Source organism: Bos grunniens, chromosome 4 (genome assembly GCF_055505025.1).
Source record: "Bos grunniens cultivar Pamir isolate PY7600 chromosome 4, Bosgru_T2T1.0, whole genome shotgun sequence".
NCBI lineage: Eukaryota > Metazoa > Chordata > Mammalia > Artiodactyla > Bovidae > Bos > Bos grunniens.
Genome location: NC_141168.1, coordinates 89,651,796 through 89,678,150, shown reverse-complemented (window position 1 = coordinate 89,678,150; position 26,355 = coordinate 89,651,796). Strand labels below are relative to the sequence as shown.

Below are 26,355 nucleotides of genomic sequence, written 5' to 3'. Positions count from 1 at the left end.
TATACTGCTCTCTCCTGCCAGTGCTTCCACTGGCCTAGCGCACTCAGAACCCACAGGGCAAGGGAGCCCAGGGAGAATTCCTTAGAAATTAGATGCCAGCATCTGAGGTAGAGAAAAATCAGGCTCTGCCCTCACGGGGTGACTGCATTCCTTCAGAGCTTTGCTTGCAATTACAGAAACCACCTCTATCAGGGTGAAGCAAAACAGAGACTATTACAAGGCTGCAAGGTGCCATGGCAACTGAGGGGAAGATGCAGCCGGACTTCAAGAAAGGAGACCTAGAAGCCCATGAAACCCAGAACACGCTCCTTTGTGTTACTGTTTCATCTGAACATTGGTTTAATTATTCTTCCCTGGGAAACCAGGACAGTCCTTCTCTGCTGCTTGGTTCACCAGCAGGACAGAGGGACGTCAGCACGAGCTTAGAGGCTCCAGTTCCAACTCTCCCTTCTCTCTGCCCCAGTCCTGCATCCCAGGAGTTTACTCTGGTTGGAACAGCTCAGATGAAGTACCTACTCCTGGGCCCTGTGGCCAGAGGAACAGGGACACAAAACAGAAGCATGCTTGCTGTCAGCCCACTCCGTGTGAGATGGAGCTGGGAAGAATGCTGTCCATGCATCCCATGCAACAGGCTTCTTAAATTTTACTTCTGAGCCAGACCCCAAAGTACGAAGATTGAGTAAAGTGCCAGGGGAATTTGTATTTATTTCTTTATTGGAAAATACTTTTGCTACTGTTACTCATAGTCACATGACCATTACTCATAGTCATGATGGGCCTTAGAAAAAAGAATCACTTCTGCATCATTTAAAGTGGCTTAAACTAAGCACGTATAAGGAAAAGAATATGTGTATTTTTCATATGTATGAATTTTAAGTGTGTATGTATATACACATATATACACATACACACATACGTATATATATGAAAGTGAAAGTGTTAGTCCCTCAGTCGTGCCCAACTCTTTGTAACCCCACAGACTGTAGTCCACCAGACTCCTCTGTCCATGGAATTCTCCAGGCAAGAATACTGGAGTAGGTTTCCATTGCCTTGTCCAGGGGATCTTCCCAACCCAGGGATCAAACCCAGGTCTCCTGTATTGCAGGCAAGCTCTTTACCATCTCAGCCACCAGGGAAGCTAAAATTTAAAGGCTGGGCTCGTCAGGGATACTCACAAACACATGTATAAGAGCATACCTACTCGTTTTATCCTTAAAGAATATTGATCTTTAAGGTTAATCATAGATAGCATAATAATAGAAGCTTGCATTTGTTGTTATAGGTTCTTTATACGGTTTATTGTGTTGAATTGTAACAGTGACACTATGAAATGAGTACAACTATTATCACCATTTTACATGTAAGGAGACTTAATCATATGGAGGTTTAGTGGACCATTCTTACTCCTCTTATACTTTAGGGAAATGTAGACTAGACAAAAAATCATGACTCACCAAAAGAATACAGGAATGGAATGACACCTTATTATTAGCCATGGTTCATGGGAGTCTCCTGATGTCTGTGTTATGCCCCCTTTAGGTATATCAAGATTGGAGATAAAGAATGTGAATTTAACCACAACTTTCGTCTTATCCTTCACACAAAACTGGTAAATCCTCACTATAAGCCAGAACTGCAGGCTCAGACAACCCTCCTCAATTTCACGGTCACAGAAGATGGTCTGGAAGCCCAGCTGCTGGCAGAGGTTGTCAATATTGAAAGACCAGACTTGGAGAAACTTAAGGTAAAAATTATGAAATTATCCCTCAGCACTTATTCAGTACCTTCTTTGCACAAACGATAGTGCCAGACACAGGAGTGTAAGATGGGATGCCTGCTTCCATGATCTTGCAATCTAATTAAGAAAAATGAGAATATATGTGAACAGTTAGGTAGCAACTCAAGATACTTCTGATTAAGGAAGTAGGATTGTGCCGCAGGAGATGGGCTCGTTGTGGGTCTTGTTTGGTGCATGTGACTCTGGCAGGCACAGAGTTGGAATCATGGAAGCAGGGCTGGAGAAGCAGATACATGCCCTAGAAGGTTGGAAAGAACAGAGGGTAGAGAGGGATCTGCCCTGGGCTTCCTCTCCTAAGAGAGCCCCAAACACTGGGCTCTCAGAAGTTTTTAACTCTCAAGTTCTGCCCCCAGGAATTAGCCAATTACTACTTAAATGTTCTTGAGAAGCTGTGACTGTATTCACCCATCTCTGTACTTTTCAGCATGGCAATTGCCCTGTGACCTCAGTTCTCTGACAGATATAAGAAGGGCTGTGATGTTTAGCTTTTATCCTGTTATGAGGATGGAAATAATGCCTTTTCTCTTTAGATGTAAAACAGAAACCAGAAGTTTCTTCCTCTGGGTTCATAATGTTCCATGATTATGATGTATGGTCATGCTCTGGAACCTGGAGTGCAACCAGCTCTTACCATGCCTTCTGAATTTAAAGTTTAAATGCATTGCAAACAAACAATACAAATAAGCAAGAAAATACAAATATTTAAAATTCTGTACTTTAGCAGGTGGTGGAGGAGGCAGAGATGTTTGGCATACAAAAGTGCATTATATTTCTATGAGATGCCAAAATTTCTTATGCAATTATCCCTTGATTATCTCCATCTAGATTTAAAAATAATTTATACCTGACTTTAATTGGGAAAATTTCTGGGCATATTTAACTATGTGTATTGCTTTTAAAGAATTTTTAAAGATTATGATTACTACAATTGTAATGCTAAGTGTTTTGTTTTATATGAAATGATATGAATTTATACACTGTCTCTCACCTTTTGCTTGGTTTGCATTAGCTGGTTCTGACAAAGCACCAAAATGACTTTAAGATAGAGCTGAAGTACCTGGAGGACGACCTCCTTCTGCGTCTCTCTGCGGCAGAAGGGAGCTTTCTAGACGACACCAAACTGGTAGAGAGACTGGAGAGGGCAAAGGCCACTGCAGCTGAGATAGAGTGCAAGGTAGGAAAAGGCAGGCGCTGCCTGGAGGGTTGTTTTTAACTTTTTATCACGGAGTATAGTTGATTAACACTGTTGTGTTTGTTACAGGTGTTCAAAAAAGAGATTCAGTTATACACATACATGTATCTCTTCTTTTCCCAATTAGTTTTTTTTTTTTTTTTTTTACAGTATATTGGGCAGCGTTCCCTGTGCTGTACAGTAGGTCCTTGTTGACTATCCATTTTAAATACAGCAGTGTGTACGTGTGTATCGCAAGCTCCCTAACTATCCCCCCGACCTCCCCTCCCCCACCAACCTTAAGTTCATTCTCTAAGTCTGTCTGTTTCTATTTTGTAAACAAGATCATTTTTATCATTGGTTTTAAGATTCCACATATAAGCAAAATCATAGGATTTTTCTCCCTCTGACTTCACTCAATATGACAACCTCTAGGTCCATCCATGCTTCTGCACATGTCATTATTTCATTCTTTTTTTAATGGCTGAGTAATAGTCCACCGTATATATATGTACCACATCTTCTTTACCCATTCTTCTATCGAACAATTAGGTGCTTCCACGTCTTGGCTATTGTAAATAGTGCTTCAGTGCTCCTTGGACTTCTGGAGGGCTTATTCTGTTTGAATGAAGTGCTTGGGCAGAAGCGTAGTCCCACTTGGTCATTTCTCTAAAAGGACTGACTGTGGAATTCAGGCCTTTTCATAAACTGCCCTTAAAAAGTGAACTCTGGATTTCTGAATGGAGATAGAGATGCTTGAAGCTGTGCTTCTCCTAACTCAACAGAGATTCAGTCGTGCACAGTAGACTCTGTCAGGCTGTTATTTTTTCCTGAGTGACTAAAGTTGAAGGAAATTGGGCCCTGCTGGCTTACGTAGTCTAAAATATTAAAAGGCTTAGCCTTCAGCTTCAGCAAACTGACACCCTGCAGTCTCACCACAGGCTTCCTGGTCTCTCATACATTTTACAGAAACACTTAGAGCTTAAGTTTTGTTTACAGGCCTTCAGTGCTAGGAAACTGAGCAAAGGATGGTCTCCCACTGCACTCAGATGCATTATTTCCCCAGGAAAGTGACGTTTCCTAAAAGCTAGGAAAAAATGTCAGTTAGTAGACTTCCTGCTGAACATCCAACACGTGTCCTAATATGCCTTGTGAATGCATGCTGGACTTTCACACATGGCCACGAGTCTTTAAAACGCTGAGGTTTCGAAATGAGAGGGACCCTTATTTGCTTTCTGGAGTATCCTCATTACTAAGTAATCTATTAATTACCTAGCTAACACTGTGTTGCCACACATCCAATATATTTGTCTTAGTTTAAGTAAGGAAATGGAATCCCAAATTACTCTTTCCTTTTAAGTAAGTGAATTCTAGGTAGCTCCTAAAATGGTAAAGATTAGGGCAATTAAGTAAATTAGGTCTTAGCTTTGAAGTTAACTTCTAATTGTCTCTTAAAATATCTCTGCTATCTTCCTAACATTTTTCCATGTAGGAGCTTCCTTCTTTGCTCTACATTAAAAAAATTTTTTTAATATTTCTATTGGGGTATAATTGATTTACAATGTTGTATTAGTTTCAGGCATACAGCAAAGTGAATTTGTGATACAAATACATATATCCACTCTTTTTTAGATTCTTTTCCTATATACGCCATCACAGAATATTGAGTACAGTTCCCTGTACTATGCAGTAGGTCCTTATTAGGTTTCTGTTTTATTGATAGCTCAGTTCAGTCGCTCAGTTGTGTCCGACTCTTTGCGACCCCATGAATCACAGCACGCCAGGCCTCCCTGTCCAGCACCAACTCTCAGAGTTCACTCAAACTCTTGTCCGTCGAGTCGGTGATGCCATCCAGCCATCTCATCCTCTGTCGTCCCCTTCTCCTCCTGCCCCCAATCCCTCCCAGCATCAGGGTCTTTTCAATGAGTCAATTCATCGCATGAGGTGACCAAAGTACTGGAGTTTCAGCTTTAGCATCAGTCCTTCCAAAGAACACCCAGGACTGATCTCCTTTAGGATGGACTGGTTGGATCTCCTTGCAGTCCAAGGGACTCTCAAGAGTCTTCTCCAACACCACAGTTCAAAAGCATCAATTCTTCAGCGCTCAGCTTTCTTCACAGTCCAACTTTCACATCCATACATGACCACTGGAAAAACCACAGCCTTGACTAGACGGACCTTTGTTGGCAAAGTAATGTCTCTGCTTTTGAATATGCTAAGTAGTATGTATATATTAACCCCAATCTCCCAAGTTATCCCTCCCTTCCACTTAACCCCTGAGTAACCATTTGAAGTACATACCAATATGTGCCTCCTGCAAGTACACCATCAAAAAGCTAAATGAATTGTTAGACAGGGCTATTTACAGTTACCCTCTTAGACAAAGGTCTGGGTGTTCCAAACACAATGATTTAAATATTATCCTGTCAGAGGTCCTGCTTTGAGCAGTAATTTATACTACTGGCTTCTGCTGTACATTTTCTTTCTGTCCTTTTATAGACAAGTATGATGAATCAAGTCTGTAAACAAAGGTTGGACAAATATTGTACCTTGTAAAGCTCTGGGACCAACAGCAGTCCCAGATAGAAGAAACTGTGTCTTGAATAAAAACGAGTATGTTGGCTGATGATGGTCTGTGTGTTTAATTACCTCTCTGAATGTACCCAGAGGCTAATATCGTACAAAGATAAACTAAATGGAAATATATGAGCATATGGATGATCTGGTGCAAAGTCAGAATTAGGCAGTCATGAGCATCTTCCTATAAAGGCTTTTTAGTAAGCTTAGTTATTGGATATTTTATTGACCTTGGCTGCATTTGGATACCTTGTTGACTAATTAAGAGATTGGCATTGAATTGACCCAGCAGATTTTTAAGAGCTATCCCTGGGAGGTGATACAGCTGGGTTATTAACCCCTGAAAGAGAGAGGGGAGGCAGGAAGGTGACATTACTCAGAATAAATTCTGTAGAACCAGAAACAATCAAGTTTGTTTAATCTGTAACCATAACACAACTGGAGTTACATCCATTTTCATTTAAAAGTCAGTTTATAAAAAGATGATTTTAAAATATGAACGTTACAGTTTTGTAAAAGGCCACGCGTAGAGATGCCATGCATGTCGTCTATGTCAGTACCACTGGCTTCTCATTTCAGATATGCCCCTTCCGTCACTAGAGACCGTCAAGAGTAAGTTACTTACGCTGTCTGCTCCCACCATAGGTGACTGAAGCTAAAGAAAATGAAAGAAAAATCAACGAGGCCCGAGAATGTTACAGACCAGTGGCAGCAAGAGCATCTCTTCTATATTTTGTGATTAATGACCTCAGAAAAATCAACCCCATCTATCAATTCTCTTTGAAGGTAATGATGAATATGCTAAGAACAATTTAAACTTTAGAAGTTCAACTTGTTTCTGAAAGTTTAGAATTTTTTTTAAGCAATCTAGTGTGTCCAGTAAGGAGTCTCAAGGATCTAGCTAGCAAAATAAAAACAAGGTGAAAGAAATCTTTACTTTCTCAGTAACTTTCATTTCTAATTTTCAATAAGGCTTTGAAATAATTAACTTCCGTGACTCAAAGCACACTGTTTACATTCTTCAATAGGATCTTAAGGAGCTTAATAAATATATTATGTGTATATATATATACACATAAAGGGAATTCTCCTGGAGGCTCCTGTACTTTTTTTGTGAAAGTGTACATGTTATAAAAAAGATTTCCCATTTTATTTTGGTACAGAGGGGAAAAAAGTGGTAATAACTATTGATTAAGCCAGTGTTTCATGCAAGGCACTTTCTTTCTTTGGCTCATTCTTATGCCTAAAACATCTCAATAAAATATGTTATTTTATCCTTATTTTAAAAAACTAATATGTTCAGATTTTTAATTGGCAAAGAATTCACATTTCATAATCGTAAGAGTCAGGATTTGAGCCCATGACTGATTCTGAACCCAATGGTCTGAACCCAAAGATTCATTCCATCTTTCAGTTTTTAAACAAATAGCTATTGTGATCAGTCATAATGCCAGATGTTGTGCTGGTTGCTGAGTGTACAGTTTGGAAAACACAGATAAGAGTGGAGATATGTAGATTGGTGTGTGTATAAAAGTGACAAGTACAACGAGAGAGAACAGTAGAGATGGAGAGGCTGTTTTACTGAGGGCTCAGGGAATACCTCTCAGAGGTTACATAGTGTTTGGAGAATATAACAGACATGTGAGACAGGAAAGAGTTTTCGAGATTTCAGGTGAATGAATCTAAGTGGTTGGAGTGTAATGAATGAGGGAGAAGATGGTGAGACATGAGTCCTGAGAGCTGGGAGTATCTGGATCACATGAGGCCTCTACTGGGGACTTTGGATTATAGTCTGTGGACAGAGAGAGGCCACTGAAAGGCTGTAGGCAGATGAGTCATGTGATGGCAAAAGACTCAAACAGAAGTGTATAGACTTACGATTTGAAGGTACAACAGTCAGCTTGGAGATGGATTGGATACTGGCAATAATAAAGAGGAAGGATCAAGAATAACTAGCAGATGTCTAGTAAGATGGAACAAGTAAAGAAATTCTGAGAAGCACAGGGGGCTTGTGCCAGGGTCCAGCCCCGGTGGATCCAGGGAATTTGAAGGGGAGACGGCTTCGGTGATCAGGATACAATAGAATTAAAGATATAAAGAGTGGTTAAATAGGGATAGCTCAGCGAAGAAATTCAGTGAAGAAAAGAGGCTGAATAACTTGGTTTACGTGGAAAGCCAATAAAACTCCAAGACAAAGAGTTTGCGTCACCTACGTAGGCCGCAGGCATCCTCCCGTTCTCCCGAAGGAGAGAAGACACTAAGGCCTCCCCACTCAGATCTTAGAAGCCCAGGCAAAATTAGTAGGCTTGACGAGCCTCCACACTCCAGATGGGAATTCAGCCAGAAGGTGAGAGAAGAACGACATGGGGAGACCAAGCTTCGGTGAACAAGGCCCGCATTTTATTTTACAAAGTAGTTTTTATACCTTAAGTTGTGCATAGAGGATAATGGGGGAAAGGGTAGAGTCACGCAAGGTCAGCAGTCCTTGATCCTTATCGAAGCCAGGCTTTCTTCCTGCAAACTTATCATATGCAAAAGTTTAGGTGATTTACATCATCTTCTGGCCAGGAGGCCTATTAACATTTTATGACCCTTTCTTCAGAAAATTTATTTTTCTCTAAAGGTGATTATTCTAAAGTCAGGCGTCACCCTCCGAAAGCATTAGATAAAGTTGCATTCCTATAGGGCAAAGGTGTGGTGGGCTATAACAAGAAAAGAATTAACTCAAGGGTCCAAGGTTATAAACATTAAAGCTACTACTTACATTCCTATACACCAACTATATTAATCAATACACTCCTAGGGACACAGTAGGTAAGGGATATGGAAACTTAGCAGCAAACATTGGCCCAATAAATGAAAACCCTTCACCAATATAATTTCTAATCAATCCACTATACCTGTACTAATAATCTTCTAACTGCTCAAAGGAATCTGTATTTAGAAAGTTTAGAACATCTTGTGCCTCTCATGGTTGGGAGGCTGTGAACAATCACATGTGGCCGGAAGAACCTGTTCAGGCAGGCTAGAGAACTTCAAAAGGAGTTTGTGAACTAAAACACTCTTGTCACGCCCAGGAACTTTATTAACTGGAGCTGTAAGTTAACTCTCTTTCAGAGAGAGAGATGGTGGTGGGGGACAGCCCCCTGTAAAGTCAGAGGTATAGGTGAGAGCACAAAGTAGTAAAGTAGTCAGACTCTGGTTTTGGGGGTAGATGCTCGAGAATTTCCAGAGGGACTCCTGAGGCTCAATCCCGCCTTTGCATATGCCGAGACTCCTTCCTCATGACCTTTGCCACGGGCAGAGTTCCTCACGCTGGCTCCCGGCAGGCTTGGATTCCCTGCAGTGTGAAAGGGGAAAATTAATACAGGCCCAGGCCTACCCAGACACCAAAAATAGACTATGGTATTACAAGGAAAGAAAGTTACAGAGCAGCCCCCCTCAGAAACATTGTTGAAAACTACTAAAAAAGATTGGCAAATTGCATCCAGCCACGTATAAAAAGCATTATCTGTTATGAACAATTGGAATTCATGCCAGGAGTGCAAGTTGGTTAAACATTAAAAATCACACAATGTAATTCTTCATATTAATAAAATAAAAAAGAGAAAAAGCCTATAATTCAGAAGATGCAAAGAACTTGACAAAACATTTGGTTAAAAAAAAAATTCTGAGAAAACTGGGATAAAATGGTCACTTTATCATACTCTGTGTGCTGAAGGCATCTGTGAGGATTTTCAGCTAATATTAATGTCGAAAAATGGAATACTTTCCTCTAAGATCCAAACAAAACAAGAATGTCTTCTCTTAACACTTCTATTCAATATTGCACTGGAGGTTATAGCCAGTGAAACAATACAAAAAAAAAAAGAAATTTTAAAGAAGAAATGCCATCTTTTTTCCACAGATGACCTACTACCTTCATGAGAAACTACTAGGATTAAGCAGTGAGTTTTTAGCAAGATCACAGGATATGAAGTCAATATACAGAATTCATTATATTTCTATATATGAGGAATAAACATTTATAAAATAAAATTAATAAATACTATTTATGGTAGATTCCAAGATTCTGAAACTCTTAGGGTTAATTTTAACAAAACAGATACAAGATCTGCATACTGAAGCCTATAAAATATTAATGAGAAAATTAAAGAAGGTTCAACTAAATGGAGAAAAAGACCATGTTTATGACTCAGAACAATCAGTATTATTAAGATTTTAATTCTATCTAAATTAATCTATAGATTTAATTCAGTCTCAGTGAAAGTCCCAGAAGGGCTTTTTTTTTTTTTTTTTTTTGGTAGAAATTGGCTAACAGATTCTAAAATTTATGTAGAAATGCCAAGGATTTAAAAACAACTAATTTTGAAAAAGAAAAACAAATTTGGAAGACTTACAGTATATGATTTCAAGACTTAACTACACTGATCGGCCTAAATAAAAATACACTGATCAATGAAACAGAATAAAGAGTCCAGAAGCAGACCCATAAATGTATGGTCAACTGATTCTTGGAAGTGAGTGTTAAGACAATTCACTGAGGAGAGAATCGTTTTTGCAACAAATGGTACTGGGACAACTGGATATCCACGTGGAATAAAATGAATCTTAGCTACTACATCACTCTATATAAAATGAGTTAAAAATGAATAAGCTAAGCTGTAAAATTTCCTGGAGAACAATAGAAAGTCTTTGGGCTTTGGTTTAGGCAAAGATTTATCCTTAGAGTATAAGAGAAATAAAAATTTCTTAGAGTATAAGAGAAAGAAAAAAGTTAGCCTCATCGAAAGACATTAAGAAAGTGAAAAACTAAGCCATAGATCAGTAAAAGTTATTTCCAATACATAAACTTCACAAAGAACTTAAATCAGAATATACAACTCAATAGTTAACTCAAAATGGAGGAAAGGCTTGGACTTGTCTACCAAGATATATATTACCCATAAGCATATTTTTAAGATGCTCAACAATCATCAGAGAAATGCAGAGTAAAAGCAGAATGAGATATGACTGTATACCTAATAGAAAAACTAAAATTATACAAGACTGTCATTAATGTAAGTGTTAGCACTGATGTGGTGCTACGCCTCTCTCACTTTACCAGCGGGGATGCAAAGTGCTAACACTATTTTGGAAAACAGTTTGGCAGTTTCTCATAAAGTTACAAAATGATCTAAATGTTTACTCTAGGTCTTTACCCAAAGGGAATCAACTCGAAACAAAGTACTAGAAGTGCACATCTGAAATGAATCTGCCATGAGAGAAACAGCTAGGCAGTGGGCAGGGATGGGGTGGATAATGGTGGGAACGGACTGCAGAGAGGCACATAAGAACTTTTTAGGGTGACATGGATAGCAAGGTTCTACATTTTGACTGCAGTGACTGTTACTGAAGTCGATACATTTATCACTACTCATTGAGCTTTTTATTTAATGGGTGCATTTTATTGTTTATAAATTAAAAATTGATTTTTAAAATGTAAATAGCAAATAAGTACTTTTTTTGAATACCTTCTTACCCATATTTACTGTCAGTTGTTGTAGGGTTTTACTTTCTTTCAAGTATATTAGTCCTTGTCCACCAGTCAGAAAATTTGATATTTTTATGTTATATCTATTTATAGATATATAGATCTGGATTATAGATGTATAGAGTTGGCTATGTTTAGCTATATATTTAAATATCTATAGATATATGTAAAAATCTATACAGCCCCATTGCTACCAAGACATATGAGTAAAATCAAATATTGAGTGATTTTTTTAAAGAATGAGATAATCAAAGGGGATCACAAAAGTACATGCGTGGAATAACAAAAACAAAAAAATAATCTGTTAGAAAATGAGCAAAGGACTTGAAGAGACATTTCTCCAAAGGAGACATGATCAATAAGACATGACCAATGACCAATAAGCATTTGAAAAGATGTTCAACATCACTAATGTTTAGGAACATGCAAACCAAAATCACAATGAGATACTATTTCATATCTATTAGGATAGCTACAATATTTCAGGGGGAAAAAGAAACAGAAAATAACAAGTGTTGGCAATGATCTGGAGGAATTGTAACCCTTGTGCACTGTTGGAAGGGTTGTAAAACAGTGTCATATCTGTTTTCACATTTTCACATTTGGAAAATGATATGACAGTTTTAAAAATTGCCATGTGATTCAGCAATTCCACTTCTGAACATATACCCAAAAGAATTACAAGATGGTCTCAAAGAGACATTTGTACACCTGTGTTCATAGCATTGTTCATAATAGACCCAAATGTCCAGCCCTGGATGAAAGCAGGCTTGAAACTCAACATTTGAAAACAGATCATGGCATCCAGTCCCATCACTTCATGGCAGATGGAAGGGAGAAAAGTGGTAACGGTGACAGATTTATTTTCTTGGGCTCCAGAATCACTGTGGACAGAGACTGCAGCCATGAAATTAAAAGATGCTTGCTCTTTGGAAGGAAAGCTATGACAAACCTGGACATCGTATTAAAAAGCAGAGATAATCACTTTGCTGACAGAGGTCTGCATAGTCAAAGCTATAGCTTTTCCAGGGATCATGTACAGCCGTGAGAACTGGACCATGAAGAAGGCTGAGTGCTGAAGAATTGATGCTTTTAAATTGTGATTCTTAAGCATCCTTTGGACTGCATGGAGATCAAACCAGTCAATCCTAAAGGAAATCAGTCCTGAATATTTATTGGAAGGACTTGCTGAAGCTGAAGCTGCAATATTTTGGCCACCTGATGTGAAGAGCCAACTCATTGGAAAAGACCCTGATACTGGGAAAGATTGAAGGCAGAAGAAGCGGGCAGCAGAGGATGAGGTGATTGGATAGCATCACTGACTCAATGGACATAAATTTGAGCAAACTCCAGGAGATAGTGGAGAACAGAGGAGCCCGGCATACTGCAGTCCATGGGGTTGCAAAGAGTCAGACAGGACTTAGTGACCGAACAACCACAGCTAATATGCACGTACAGTGAAACAGTATGTAGCCTTAAAAAGGAAGGAAATTCTGACGTATGCTACAACATAGATGAACCTTAATGACATTATACTGAGTGAAACAAGCTTGTCACAATAAGACAAATACTATATAATTCCACTATAGGAAGTACCTAGAGCAGTCAAACTTGTAGAAACAGAATGTAGGATAGTGGTTGTCAAGGAATGGGGAGTTACTGATATAATTAAATGAGTTTTTTAAGTGAGTTGTTGTCTAACACTGTTGCAGTTGTTCAAGAAGAAAACAGTTTGAAAATGGGTTGTACCACAGTGTGAATATACTTAATACTACTTAAAACTAATAAGATGGTAAATTTTACCCTTTGTGTATTTTACCAAAATTAAAAATAAGAATATATATATGTATGTATATTCAATTGCATGGGTAGAAGGACAAAGGACAGTGCAATTCAGTTGGTTAGGAAGAAAACGTGGGTAGATTTTATGAAATAATGTTAAAAATAATAGCAAACTTTCACTGAGGCCTTACCACATGCCAGGAGCTGTTCTAGAGCTCATAGAATCCTTGTAAAACCCATCCTGTTCTCTCTCCCCATCCATACACTATAGCCTCTGGCTTGGGACTAGCTGGACACCTGCCATCAGTTGTCACCCCTTAACAGTGCCTTGAATTCCCCAGGCTTTCAACATGCTGTTCCACAGAGCCATCGAGCAGACTGACAAGGTGGAGGACATGCCGGGGCACATCTCCGCCCTGACCGAGAGCATCACCCATGCCGTCTTCCTCTACACCAGCCAGGCACTGTTTGAGAAGGACAAACTCACCTTCCTGTCCCAGATGGCTTTCCAGGTGAGGAAATCAGTCACTGAAAAGCAGCCCCAGAACCCGAGTCTCGCATCTCTGTGTATTAGCTACTTCACTGCTGCTCGGAAGCCCTTGGTGGCCTAAAGATAGTTTGAGTTTCCCGGAGGGAACCTGGGCATATGTCAGCCTTGTGAGTCAGTCAGCGTGCAGTGGCTTGGGTGGGTTTGCACTTGGGGCAACCACATCGGCCATCACTCTGTGAAACAGGCCCATGAGGCGCTGGCCTCACCTTTCCAGGTCCTGTACAGACCTCCCAGGTATTTATCCTCCTGGGGAGTTTCTTGGAGAGAATCTCAAGGTTAAAGTTCCAAATCTGAGTGGTCCTGGGAGGTTTTCAGAGCCCCGTTAAAAAACAGTCAATGTATGGAAAGAGCTCCAGGTTTCACACTCCAACTTTCAGTAAGACCTCTTTCTCATGTGGACTCTGCAAACGATTTTGTTTAAATACAAGTACCCCTGGTGAGGGAAAAAAAAAAAAAAAACATCAAGGACCTCATTCCTAGATGAAATAAACATGTGTTCCTTTTATTAGTCTGTTTGCTGTATAACTTTTTCGGTCAATTCAAATCTTGATGAAAGATGTCTTGTTTTGTGTCTTCCTAAGTACTTTGCTCAAAGAAGGCATTTTTAAATACTTGCTGTTAATAGTGATAAACTATCACTTCTCTTTCAATAGTTTTGGTGTTAATAGAGTCCTTTGGGTTAAAAAAGAATATATGGGTGGAATCATTTTATAATATATGTGATAAACAGTAATGCATTACAAAATGGAATTTTTCTTTTTAACTTTCTCCCAGTTTTATCAAGACAGAATAGACACGTACATTGTATTAGGCCAGCATGTTCAACATAATGATCTTACGTATGTATATATTGTGAAATGATTACAGTATAAGTTTAGTCAATAGCCTTCACCTCATATCGTTACATTTTTTTCTCATGATGAGAACTTTAAGATTTACTCTCTTTTTTTGTTGTTTAGTCCCTAAGTCATGTCTAACTCTATTGCGACCCAATGGACTATAACCTGCCAGGCTCCTCTGTCCATGGGATTTTCCAGGAAAGAATACTGGAGTGGGTTGCCATTTCCTTCTCCAGGGGATCTTCCTGACCCAGGGATGGAACCTGTGTCTCCTGCGTTGGCAGCGAGTTCTTTAGCACTGAGCCAGCAGGGAAGCCTTACTCCTTAGCAACTTCCTAATACCCATAGAGTATTGGTAACTATGATCACCATGCTGTACGTCACATCCCCAGTACTTGTTTATAACTAAAAGTTGATACCTTTTCATACCTTCATCCATTTTTCCACCCCCACCACCTGCCTCTGACAACCACCAACTTGTTCTCTGTATCTGTGAGTTCTGTTTTTTAGGATTCCACATGAAAGTGAGATTATACAGTGTTTCTCTTTCTCTGTGTGACTCTTTTCCTTAGCATAATGCCCTCAAGGTCCATCTATCTTGTCACAAATGACAGGATTTCCTTCTTTTTGTGACTGAGTAATATTCCATTGTATATGTGAATGTGCATATATAAAAATTATACATACATACATACACACACACCACGTTTTCTTTATCCATTCATCCATATATGGAGGCTTAGGTTGTTTCTGTATGTTGGCTATTGTAAAAAAAAGTGCTGTAATGAACATAGGAATACAGATATCTTTTTGAGATCATGATTTTACTTCTTTGTATACCCAGAAGTGAAATTGCTGAATTCTGTGATAGTTCTAGTTTTAATTTTGGGGGGAATCTCCATATTCTTTTCCATGTAGCTTTACCAGTGTACATTCCCACCAACAGTGTTCAAGGGTTCCTGTCTCATATCCTCACCAGCATTTGTCGTCTCTCGTCTGTTTGCTGATAACCGTCCCAACAGGTGTGAGGTGACATCTCATGTGGGTCTGATTTGAATTTTCCTGATGATTAGTGATGAGTGATGTTGAGCACTTTTTCATGTAACTGTCAGCCATTTGTGTGCCTTCTTTGATACAATGACTATTCAGTTCCTCTGCCCATATTTTAATCGTATTGTTTGTGGGTTTTGCTGACCTTCAGTATGTTTACATGTATTGTTCATGAACAGTAATGGACCGGGGATGGTACCATATGTATACACACATGTGTACATATATTTAAAACTTCTTTTTAGAATATGTATACGGATTATTTATCTGAAATACTATTTACATAAATGTAAGCTTTATATATATGAGGACAACTTTTTGTTTGATGAAATCAAATTGGATTAAGAAAAATTATCCAATAAAATAATATTCTGATACATGTTACCACCTGTAATGCATTTTGGAAATATCTAGAATTTTTAAATAGCACAAACCTCAAACATTTTACCTGTTTACCTTTATAAGGTATTATAGTTTCTATGTGGAAATCAGGAATATTTCATTTGTGTCCCTCCTAAATATTCTATGGGCTGTTTATCAGCTCCGTAACCAACATGCCTAAAGTTCAGTTCATGATGTGTTTGTTGTGTCTGTAAAACAACTTCCAGTTTTTTCTCAACATAATCTCGCGTGTAAGAAAAAGTCTTACGTATCTCATGGTTTATTGACTATAATTTCTATATCAGGACTAACTCACTGTACTAGTTTCACCTTTTGTTTAGTGATTCGGTCCATTTTCATCTGAGGCTTTCTCAGTTTGTATAAAAAGTTTCAAGACAAGTTTGATCTAACAGCAGAAGACTAAATATAGTTTAAAGCATAGTTTAAATATGCTGCTGGTCAGCACAGGTGTTAAAATTGAAATGAACCAGGTTTGGTAATTATTTGCTATTAGATTTTCAATCAAGATTTTGAGTTCATGAGTATAATCTAACGTCCCTTATTTTAACCACAAACTGATATATATCTATAGGAATTCTCAGAAGTCTTAGTTCTGCCTTTTCAGCCATGTCTATTAAGTGGTGACTGCATCCTGGATTTTGATACAGACCACATGACCCTTTTCTGCTTTGTGTCCTCTCAAGATTTTGCTGAGAAAGAAAGAGATAGATCATCTTGAATTGGATTTCCTGCTTCGGTTCACAGTTGAACACACTTACCAGAGTCCTGTTGATTTCCTCACTAATCAATCATGGAGTGCTATTAAGGTATGTTGGGAACGTGATTTTTCAAAAAATATCTAAATCTTACTTCAAATCTCAGTTCTCTAAAATGTAGTTTTAAAAAATATAGGTGATATACACCATTTTAGTTGTAGATACATGCTGTTTTTAATTTTTTGAAGAACTTCCTATACTCTTTTCCATAGTGGCTACACTAATTTACACGTCCACCAACTATATTCTAATTTCCCTTTTTTATTTGAAGGTAAAGGAACTTCTGATCTATTTATGGATGGGAAAGTTGTTAATAAATATGTATAATGTACAGGACCTTTGGTTAAAGTTGAGGAGTATAAGTGATCTTTTTTTCAGTTGACCTGAATTGTTTCTTCATTTGGTTTTTCTTTTTTATAGTATTTCTCCACTTTTTCAAAATAGTTTTGTTAATTTATACAGTGGTATAGTCATGTATTATCATTGTAAAATGTTTAAGCAACACAACCCTAATTGTAAATCCTTATTCCACGTTTCTGTCAGAAGATTCTATTACTAAAAGTTTATTCTCTGACTCGAATTCCTCAGAGATGCTCATCACGTACTAAGCCTCGCCATACTCTTTTTTTTTTTTTTTCCCTAAGACAGGAACATTTCTCTGTATTGAAAATATCTATGTTTTTCCTTAGTTTTTTAGTATGTTTAGATTTTATTTTAAAATAGAATTTTTAATTAGATTATTACTTTAGAATTATAACTTCAAGTTCAATTGTGTATCAGGGTCTCAGCAGAAAACAAATGGCAAATTCAAAGTATGATTTTTTAAAAGTTTAACAAAGAGTATATTTTCATTGTATAAGAAGAAAGATGAGGGGATCAGCCAGGGATGGGGAGGGGAAAGGGTGGGAAAGGAACACTTAGTGAAACTCCTGAGAAAGGAAACTATGGGAGGGAGCCAGCTTCTCAGAACTCTGGCATTCCGTAAGGAAACGGAGCCACTACTGAACAGCATCAGCACAGAAAGCACTGGGAAGAGGTACCTTCGCCTCCGTTCACTGGCCCTCCAGCCTCTTGCCAGTGCTTCCTGTTGGTCAGACCCAACCAGGCAGAAAACCAGGACGCTTTGTTCAAGTCATCCTTCACAATCACCGCCTTTGCAGGACAGGGAGCATCCTGAATAAATCTGAAGAGGCAATGAAGACTGTCCAGCACCACTTTACCTGCACAGGATCCAATATAGTCACACGTCTTATTTTTTTTGTTTTGTTGCAGGCCCTTCTTTCTTTCTTATTCTTTAATGTTTAGTTTATATTATAGATGAATAACAGTGTTGTAGTTTTTTTAGGTATGAAATAGATAATCACCAAGGACCTACTGCCTAGCACAGGGAGCTCGCCTCAACATTCACAGCTCTTTGTCTCAGACTCCAGGCTGCTCTACACTAGCTGCTATGTTAGTCTCCTCTGCTTCCCCATTTTATCACAGGCGGTCGCCCTCATGGAAGAGTTTCGAGGCCTCGACCGAGATGTGGAAGGATCTGCCAAGCAGTGGAGGAAGTGGGCAGAATCCGAGTGTCCAGAAAAGGAGAAGTTGCCACAAGAGTGGAAGAAGGAAAGTTTAATACAGAAGCTGATTATTTTGAGAGCAATGCGCCCTGACAGAATGGCATATGCTCTCAGGTGGGGACAGTTAGCTCTTATAGAAACTAAGCTAGAGGAAACTTTGTCTCAAAGACTAGAAGTATCTGGTGGAGACTCAATGGTGGAGACGTTATGGTTCGTGTTAATGAAAAGTGATTCTGCCAGCATTTTTATATTATAATCACTACTGTTGCTAAGATTTGCTAAACACTGAACAGTATGCTAGTCTGTCAGTGGACGGAGCGTATTCTTCCTGAAAACCTTAGTTCTGAAATCAGCAGGGGAAACCGGAAACTGATGGAAATATTCTAGGAAGAGAGCTGGCAGAGTTCAGAGGCCAGGCACTTGCATTATCCTAGTGTGAGTCTCTGTCTTTCACTTGGTGGCGGCACTTTGGCTCTGAAGATTTTGCACATCAAACAAAAAATGAATTCCTTTCAGGGATTCACTTACAGTTCTGTAACTCTGCAACCAGAACAATTTAAAAGCAGAACCCTTGTCTGAATCTTGGTTGAAGTGTCCTTTTTTCTTTGCCCTTTTGGCTTCTCAGTGGTAATATGCTGCTTAATTCTAATTTGAATTCACCAGCCAGAGAGTTCTCAAGTTCCTTCCCTATGGAGCTGCTTTTTCTTCAGTAGTATTCACTTGCTGCAGGTTTTTTCCTTTGCTTTGTCTTTTCAGCCAATTTTCCCTTTGCAGAAGCCTCTGTCGCACCCTACTTTACAAGTTAATTCTGCTTAGTAGTACTTACTTTCTGCTAAATCTGATGCTGCTGGCAAATAATCCCTGCTTAATTGAGCTTCCCTGTGTTAGAAACACCCCAAAAAGCATTTGTATATTCATGAGAAGCCCAACAGGCTGGAAAATTGCACGGTGGCAAATCTAATGAACTGTTCATAAGTAATGGGGGGTCTGGCAGGGGGTTTGGGGGGACACAAAGCCACATGCAGGCAGCTGATGATACTCAGGAGGGTCTCAGTAGCCCCCCCCCCAAAAGAACGTAGGCTTCTGATTTTCATCGCTTCTAAAGCAGTGAGAGATTTCACTGACTCAACTGCATAAATCTAGTCAGATTCATACTGCCATTATTACAAGACATCATATGTTCTAAACAAGGTTGGCTTCCTTCCTGTGTCTGCAGTTTAAGCTGATTCAAGCTGTGGCACTTTTCAAGGTCAAAAGCACCGATCCTATCTTTGGCATTTTTTTTTTTACAGGAATTTCGTGGAGGAGAAACTGGGTGCCAAGTATGTAGAGAGGACCAGATTGGACTTGGTTAAAGCATTTGAGGAGAGCAGCCCCGCCATCCCCATATTCTTCATCCTCTCTCCAGGAGTAGATGCTCTCAAAGACCTGGAGATACTGGGTGAGTGACCAGGAGGTGGCCATCCAGCCCTGACTCTCACCCAGCACCAACCCAACCTTCCTTTCAGCTCACAGTTATCTTAGTTGGTTTTTTTTTTTTTTTTTCTTCCCTTTCTCATCTGTTGGAGATTGAATCTATGGAAAATGTAAGGTTAATAACACTGTAGTCAGAAGAAATGTTTAAATGGAACATTCCTCTGGTTGGCATAATGCAAGTTTCTTTTGTACAATTTTCTACCTTTTGACTAGATGAGGGCTAGAGGGCAATTTTCTCCATGCTCTTGTAATCTTGTGCCCCCTGTGACTAAATAATGGTCATTAGAGCAAGTCTATTCGATTGTGCTAGGCACTGTCACTTTGTGCTTTCGATGACTATTCCCCACGGTCTGCACGGAGAACTCGGGTTAATAGAGCTGTGACCTGACTGTGCCGGATTCCAGCACGGCCTCGCAAGGTGAGAGGCTCCTGCGTTTTACCGAACGAGCTGATCCAGTCAAAAAAATGATGTGATACCTACCACATGTTGCTCCTTTTTATGAGGGCAGTGTTCTGCTACTCCTGCAAGAGTTTATAAAGCTTAATAACAATGCTTGCCACCTATCAAAATGTCAAAAGCTTTATTATGATAAAACCAGAGGAACTAATTTCCACAGGCTTTGCAAATGCTTGCAGGGAGGCTGCCATTGACACTGAAAGCTTAAAACGATGCTGTTGAAACAGCAGAGGTTTAGTTTGGATTCTTTAGGAAAGTAACCCAGGAGGTAACAGCGGTTGCCACGGAAGACGTCAGGTAACAGCACGCCGGACCTTTCTCACCCCTCCTTGGTTCACTCTTCCGCTTGCTCTGTCATGCCCTCCCGCAGGCAAAAGACTAGGCTTTACGATCGACTCTGGAAAATTCCACAACGTGTCTTTAGGACAAGGGCAGGAGATGGTGGCAGAAACGGCCCTGGAGAAGGCTTCCAGAGAAGGACACTGGGTCATACTCCAGGTGAGTATCATGTTTTCAGGGGCAGCATGGGGAATGAGCACGATGGGCAGTGCAGAGCCACCCTGCCCAGCGGGCATGAACCTTTCACATAACACATTGTGATCTGCAGAGTCCTGGGGGTGCCCTCAGCAGCAGAGACACCTCCAAGGTGACAAGGAGCTCTACCGACAAGAATACATACCTCTTTTGAGGGATTTTCTAGCCACTGTGGTTAAAACTTTTTAAAAAATTATTTATTCATGACTGCAGTGGGTCTTCGCTGCCGCATGGGGCTTTCTCTAATTGTGGTGAGCGGGGCTTGCTCTCTAGTTGTGGTGGCTTCTCTTGTTATGGAGAATGGGCTCTAGGTGCGTGGGCTTAGTTGCTCTGCAGCATATGAAGTCTTCCCAAACCAGGAATCAAATCCATGTCCCCTGCATCGGCAGGCAGATTCTTATCCACTAGGCCACCAGGGAAATCCTAAAATTTAAAATACTAGAGGGAGCCCATTGTTCTCTTTATGCACAAATATCTGAAACACCCAGTAGGGCTTGAGGACAGACAGACAGACAGAGTACCAACACTGTTGTCATGACATCTCTCATTTGCATATAGCTTTAAAGTTGACAGAGTATTTTTTCATATCTCATTATATCCTATGACTCTGACTCTGCCCCTAGTTTATTGTGTAGCATTCTCTTTGTAAATTAAAGGATTGAGGATTAGTCCCTTTATCCTTTCCAGGGCTTATATATATATGGGTCTATGAGTCTGCCAGTCAGTGTTCTCTGGAGTAGTTTCCATGACTCGGGATTCTGGTGTCAACTGAAAAAAAAAAAAAAAACACGCAAAGGAGGTACGAGTTCAGTTTTATCTGGGGACTATAGCCCGGGAGACAGACTCTCAGCTCTGAGAAACTACAGCAGAGAGGGAGCGGGGAGAGGCCAGTGTGTATGTGGTCTTGGCAACCAAGCACACGTCTCAGTAGAGGGTTGCTGCTAGTCACAAGGAGCAGACATCTCTGCTAATGATTTTAGTGATTTTCTAGGTATAAAAAGATACAAGAAAGAGATTCATAAGACATTTTCTCCTGAAAACACCTAACTATGAAGGTCTGTTCTACCAGGTTTTCCCAGCGTATAGAGTGCCTTATTCCCGACCTCCACCCCGAACACTTTTCAGGCTGTGTTGAATGCCAGTGCTTGCAGTGGCTGATGATGTCATCCTTATAGAAAGAGATGGAAAGCAGCGTTTTTTAGTTTGCAACAGCAAGAACCTAAAACCCATGGAGGCCAGGCCAGCTTCAGGTGGCACCTAGGGGCCAAGCAGACTCCTAATTCAGCAGGGCATGCCAGCTGTCTTGGGGGGTCTGGCCTTTTGATTTGGAGCACAAAGGTTCTCTTTTATATGCCAGACCCTCTACTAGGCAATTCATTCCTGGGATACATTGTCGCTAATCATCACAGCAAAGCTGCAAGGGGAGGTATGACCATCCCATTGTAAAGATAAGAAAATTGAGCCTCCGAGTAGTCTGGAGGGCCTCAGGGCCACCCAGTGGGAAAGGACAGAATCTGTTTGGCAGCAGACGATGTGTTTTCAGCTAGCCCACACTGCCACCTCACGCTGTCAGGATGCTGGCCTTCCCTAACATCTCCAGTGTCCAGGGCTGATGCTGTTTGCATTTATGCTTAAAATAAAATTGGATGCACAAAGACGCTGCCCATTATCCACACAGAATATAACCTTCTGGGAGAATACAACCTACTGCTTAAACCGTGAGCCTTCAGTATGGGGACTTGGGATGATGTGTCCCCTTCTGAGCCTCACAGAGTCAAATGGCTGACAGTGGAGGGTTTGTTTTTCTAAAACCAGCAGGTGTTGCTTGGACAGTCGTGTGGACCCTGGGATCTTCCCACAGAAGAAAGAGTCCTTTGCAAATCCTCACATCCAGAGGCTCAGACTGCATGAGACTGGGAGGCTGCAGCTATCTCCTAAGAGAGGACAGCACCCACAGCAAAATGTTTCTGTCGGTTCTATGTCTGTGCTGAGCTACCAGTTGTCCCCTCCCCCCAAAAATGCAAGTAGTGAGTTTTCCCATTTAAAAAAAAAAAGCCTTGAAAGACTGTACTTTGTGAAGGGTCTCCTTTTGGGTATCTATTCTAGACTTTTGTTCCTAGTGATAAGCCAGAAACTTAGAGTGTAACTTTTTTGCTATTTTTCACCACACTCTGCAGTTTCCGAAGATTTGTGGTATCCCTTTGATTGGCAGTTAAAAGAAGAGCAGGACTTTGAAGCATGACAAGACCAGCATAATCAGAACTTGTTATATTATTTGTATTTTACATTCAGTTTTGTTGGCGTGGGCAAAGGATACGTATGCACATGGTAATAAGTTCTTATCCAGACTCCACCATAGTCAATTACTATGATCAGAAACAGCCCCCCTCAAGATGTTTAGGCAGCTACTAGCGTTTTGTCAGAAAACCCACATTCCACAGAAAACTATAACTAAGGTAGCAGGCTGGCGCTGTCTTTATCTCATGCACACCAGATGATTTGTGAATTAAAATAATGGAATTAAAAACCATTTTTCATGGGCAAAGTGGGTCGTTTTCAACATATGTGTATTGACTATAAACGTTGCACAAACACTGCTGCCCTTGGACAAATGGCCACGGATATCTAGCCAGTCTCAAAGCTGGTATCCTCAAGAATGGTCCCCAGGCTGGATTCCAAAGTGTGACTGTGTACAGCGATGGTGCGCTTGGAGATTTTTCTGTTCCCTGACTCCAAAGTCACCACCTAGGGATATTTTTACATTTGTTTCACATAAACTTTCCAAGCAAGGCATTGTCATGGTCCTTGAGGTAGAGAATTAGAACACATTTGAGCATGCAAAACAGATTTTTATTATAGATTTTGCTCCTGCTTACTTGTATGAGTGCACAGTTAGATGTGAGAAGCACTCTCCTTATCATCTAGTAGCAAGTAAGTGAGAAAACTTAGAGAGCCCTTACCTACTGTAAAAGTTTTCTAGGGTTGCCATACCAAAGTATCATGGATTGGATCATTTGAGCAATAGGAATTTAATTTCTTATTGATCTAGGGGCTAGAAGTCTGAGATGAAGGTGTCAGCAGAGTTGGTTTTAACTGAGGTCCTTCTCCTTGGCTTATAGATGGTTATAGTCTCCCTGTTTCTTGACATGGCCTTCCTTCTATGTGTGTCTGTCTGTCTATCTACTAATCTCTTCTTCTTATAAGGACACCAGTCATATTGGATTAAGGTCCACTTTAATGTCTGCTGTGCTTAGTCGCTTAGTCATGTCTGTCTCCTTGCAAACCCATGGACTATAGTCCGCCAGGCTCCTCTGTCCATGGGGATTCCCCAGGCAAGAATATTGCAGTGGGTTGGTATGCTCTCCTCTTTAATGACTGCATTTAGCCTTAATTACCTCTTTTAAGAACCTGTTCCAAATATAGCTGCATTCTGAGGAACCGAGGGCTCAGTTCAGTTCAGTCACTCAGTTGTGTCCGACTCTTTGCGACCCCATGAACTGCAGCACGCCGTGCCTCCCTGTCCATCACCAACTTCCAGAGCCTACCCAAACTCATGTCTATTGAGTCAGTGATTCCATCCAACCGTCTCATCCTCTGTCATCCCCTTTTCCTCCTGCCCTCAATCTTTCCCAGCATCAGGGTCTTTTCAAATGAGTCAGCTCTTCACATCAGGTGGCCAAAGTATTGGAGTTTCAGCTTCAACATCAGTCCTTCCAATGAACACCCAGGACCGATCTCCTTTAGGATTGACTGGTTGGATCTCCTTGCAGTCCAAGAGACTCTCAAGAGTCTTCTCCAACACCATAGTTCAAAAGCATCCATTCTTCAGTGCTCATCTTTCTTTATAGTCCAACTCTCACATCCATACACGACTACTGGAAAAACCATAACCTTGACTAGACGGATCTTTGTTGACAAAGTAATGTTTCTGCTTTTTAAAATGCTGTCTAGGTTGGTCATAACTTTCCTTCCAAGGAGTAAGCATCTTTTAATTTCATGGCTGCAGTCATCATCTGCAATGATTTTGGAGCCCCTGAAAATAAAATCAGCCACTGTTTCCACTGTTTCCCCATCTATTTGCCATGAAGTGATGGGACCAGATGCCATGATCTTTGTTTTCTGAATGTTGAGCTTTAGGCCAACTATTTCACTCTCCTCTTTTCACTTTCATCAAGAGGTGCTTTAGTTCCTCTTCACTTTCTGCCATAAGGATGGTGTCATCTGCATATCTGAGGTTATTGATATTTCTCCCGGCAATCTTGATTCCAGCTTGTGCTTCTTCCAGCCCACTGTTTCTCATGATGTACTCTGCATATAAGTTAAATAAGCGGGGTGACAATATACAGCCTTGACGTACTCCTTTTCCTATTTGGAACCAGTCTGTTGTTCCATGTCCAGTTCTAACTGTTGCTTCCTGACCTGCATACAGGTTTCTCAAGAGGCAGGTCAGGTGGTCTGGTATTCCCATCTCTTTCAGAATTTTCCACAGTTTGTTGTGATCCACACAGTCAAAGGCTTTGGCATAGTCAATAAAGCAGAAATAGATGTTTTTCTGGAACTCTGTTGCTTTTTCGCTGAGGGTTAGGACTCAACATATGTACTTGGATGGACACGATTCAGGCCCTGACACCTTCCAATGTTCAGTATTCTCCTAGGAGGAGAAAAGCCTAATAATGTCAACCACTGGATTGGCATAGGTCTTTTTACAACAAAACTGTTTTGAAGAAAGATATCTACATTACTGTTCTGTTATCAAATTCAGATTTGGCCACTTGCTGCTCCAAAAGCCAATTCTGGAGAGGTAAGTGCTGGTAGGAACAGAAAGATTGCCAGATTCAGAAATCTGGCAACCTGGGGAGAAGGCAGACTTAGCTCCCAGAACCAACTCCAAAGGTTTGGCTCAGCGATAAAAGGTTTTAAAGGGAAAGGAAAAAAAGTAATCTCAGCTCATCATTGAGGTAGGGGGTTCAGATCTATTGCCATCCCCCTTTGCGAGCTTCTCTAATAGCTCAGTCAGTAAAGAATCTGCCTGCAATTCAGGAGACCTGGGTTCAATTTCTGGGTCAGGGAGATCCCCTGGAGTAGGAAATGGCAACCCAGTCCAGTATTCTTGCCTGGAGAATCCCATGGACAGAGGAGCCTGGCAGGCTACAGTCCATGGGGTCGCAAGAGTTGGACACCACTTAGCTACCGAACCACCACCAGCAATGCACGCAGGCTTGTTAGCACCTTGTGGTCATTCTTCAGATGTTAATTGTTTACACAGTCTGCTCACCTGATTACTAAAGGGGAGGATGGGAAAAGATCTAGTCATCTGCTAAGGACTTACTTTCCATTTCTGCTGCTTTGATCTAAGGGAAGAATCAACAGGTTAGGTAAGGCAATGTGTGATCAAAAGATCTGAGAGGGGTTCTAGGACCAGAGATGAGTAGGACATGGGGGCACCTAGGTCAAAGTTAGCTACGATACAGCTTTGTTAATGTGACAAGACAGGCGGGTATCCTGCAGGGAGCTGCTTCCTGCAACAGAGCTGCCTGCAAAACAGCTGCCTACATTCCCTTCCCTGTTTGCCATCATTCTATTTCTTTAGCCATTATAATCGTAAATGTGTTTCTTTGTTGGAAATAATGATGTATTCCTGGGGATGATATTTTCAGTCACTATAGCAAGGGCCAGAGATTATGTGAGGTATCTTTATACATCTCTCATAGCACCAACTACCAAGCTGAAATGGTGGGTGTTTAGAATGGGAGGAGCCTATTTGTAAATTGTAAAACTGAAAATCGAAGAGTGATGGTGGTGACATTTGTTTCTTACCCAATTTCTGACAGCCCTGGGGTTTAAGTTAAATAATGTTAGGAATACA

The 26,355-nt window shown here is 40.4% G+C and overlaps 1 protein-coding gene across 2 annotated transcripts in view; it reads left to right on the top strand.

The window, feature by feature from the left end:
- Positions 1-26,355, top strand: part of DNAH11 (dynein axonemal heavy chain 11) — a 369,573-nt gene that overhangs the window by 313,446 nt on the left and 29,772 nt on the right. Inside the window, exons 66-73 of one of the 2 annotated variants that reach the window (XM_086397406.1) lie at positions 1,540-1,744; positions 2,808-2,972; positions 6,192-6,332; positions 13,203-13,373; positions 16,386-16,508; positions 17,943-18,136; positions 19,315-19,463; positions 20,326-20,453. In XM_086397406.1, the coding sequence (XP_086253532.1) occupies positions 1,540-1,744; positions 2,808-2,972; positions 6,192-6,332; positions 13,203-13,373; positions 16,386-16,508; positions 17,943-18,136; positions 19,315-19,463; positions 20,326-20,453 (1,276 nt within the window). Of the gene's footprint in view, positions 1-1,539; positions 1,745-2,807; positions 2,973-6,191; positions 6,333-13,202; positions 13,374-15,196; positions 15,299-16,385; positions 16,509-17,942; positions 18,137-19,314; positions 19,464-20,325; positions 20,454-26,355 lie in introns of those variants that run through there. The other variant, XM_086397407.1, reaches the window with a different exon arrangement.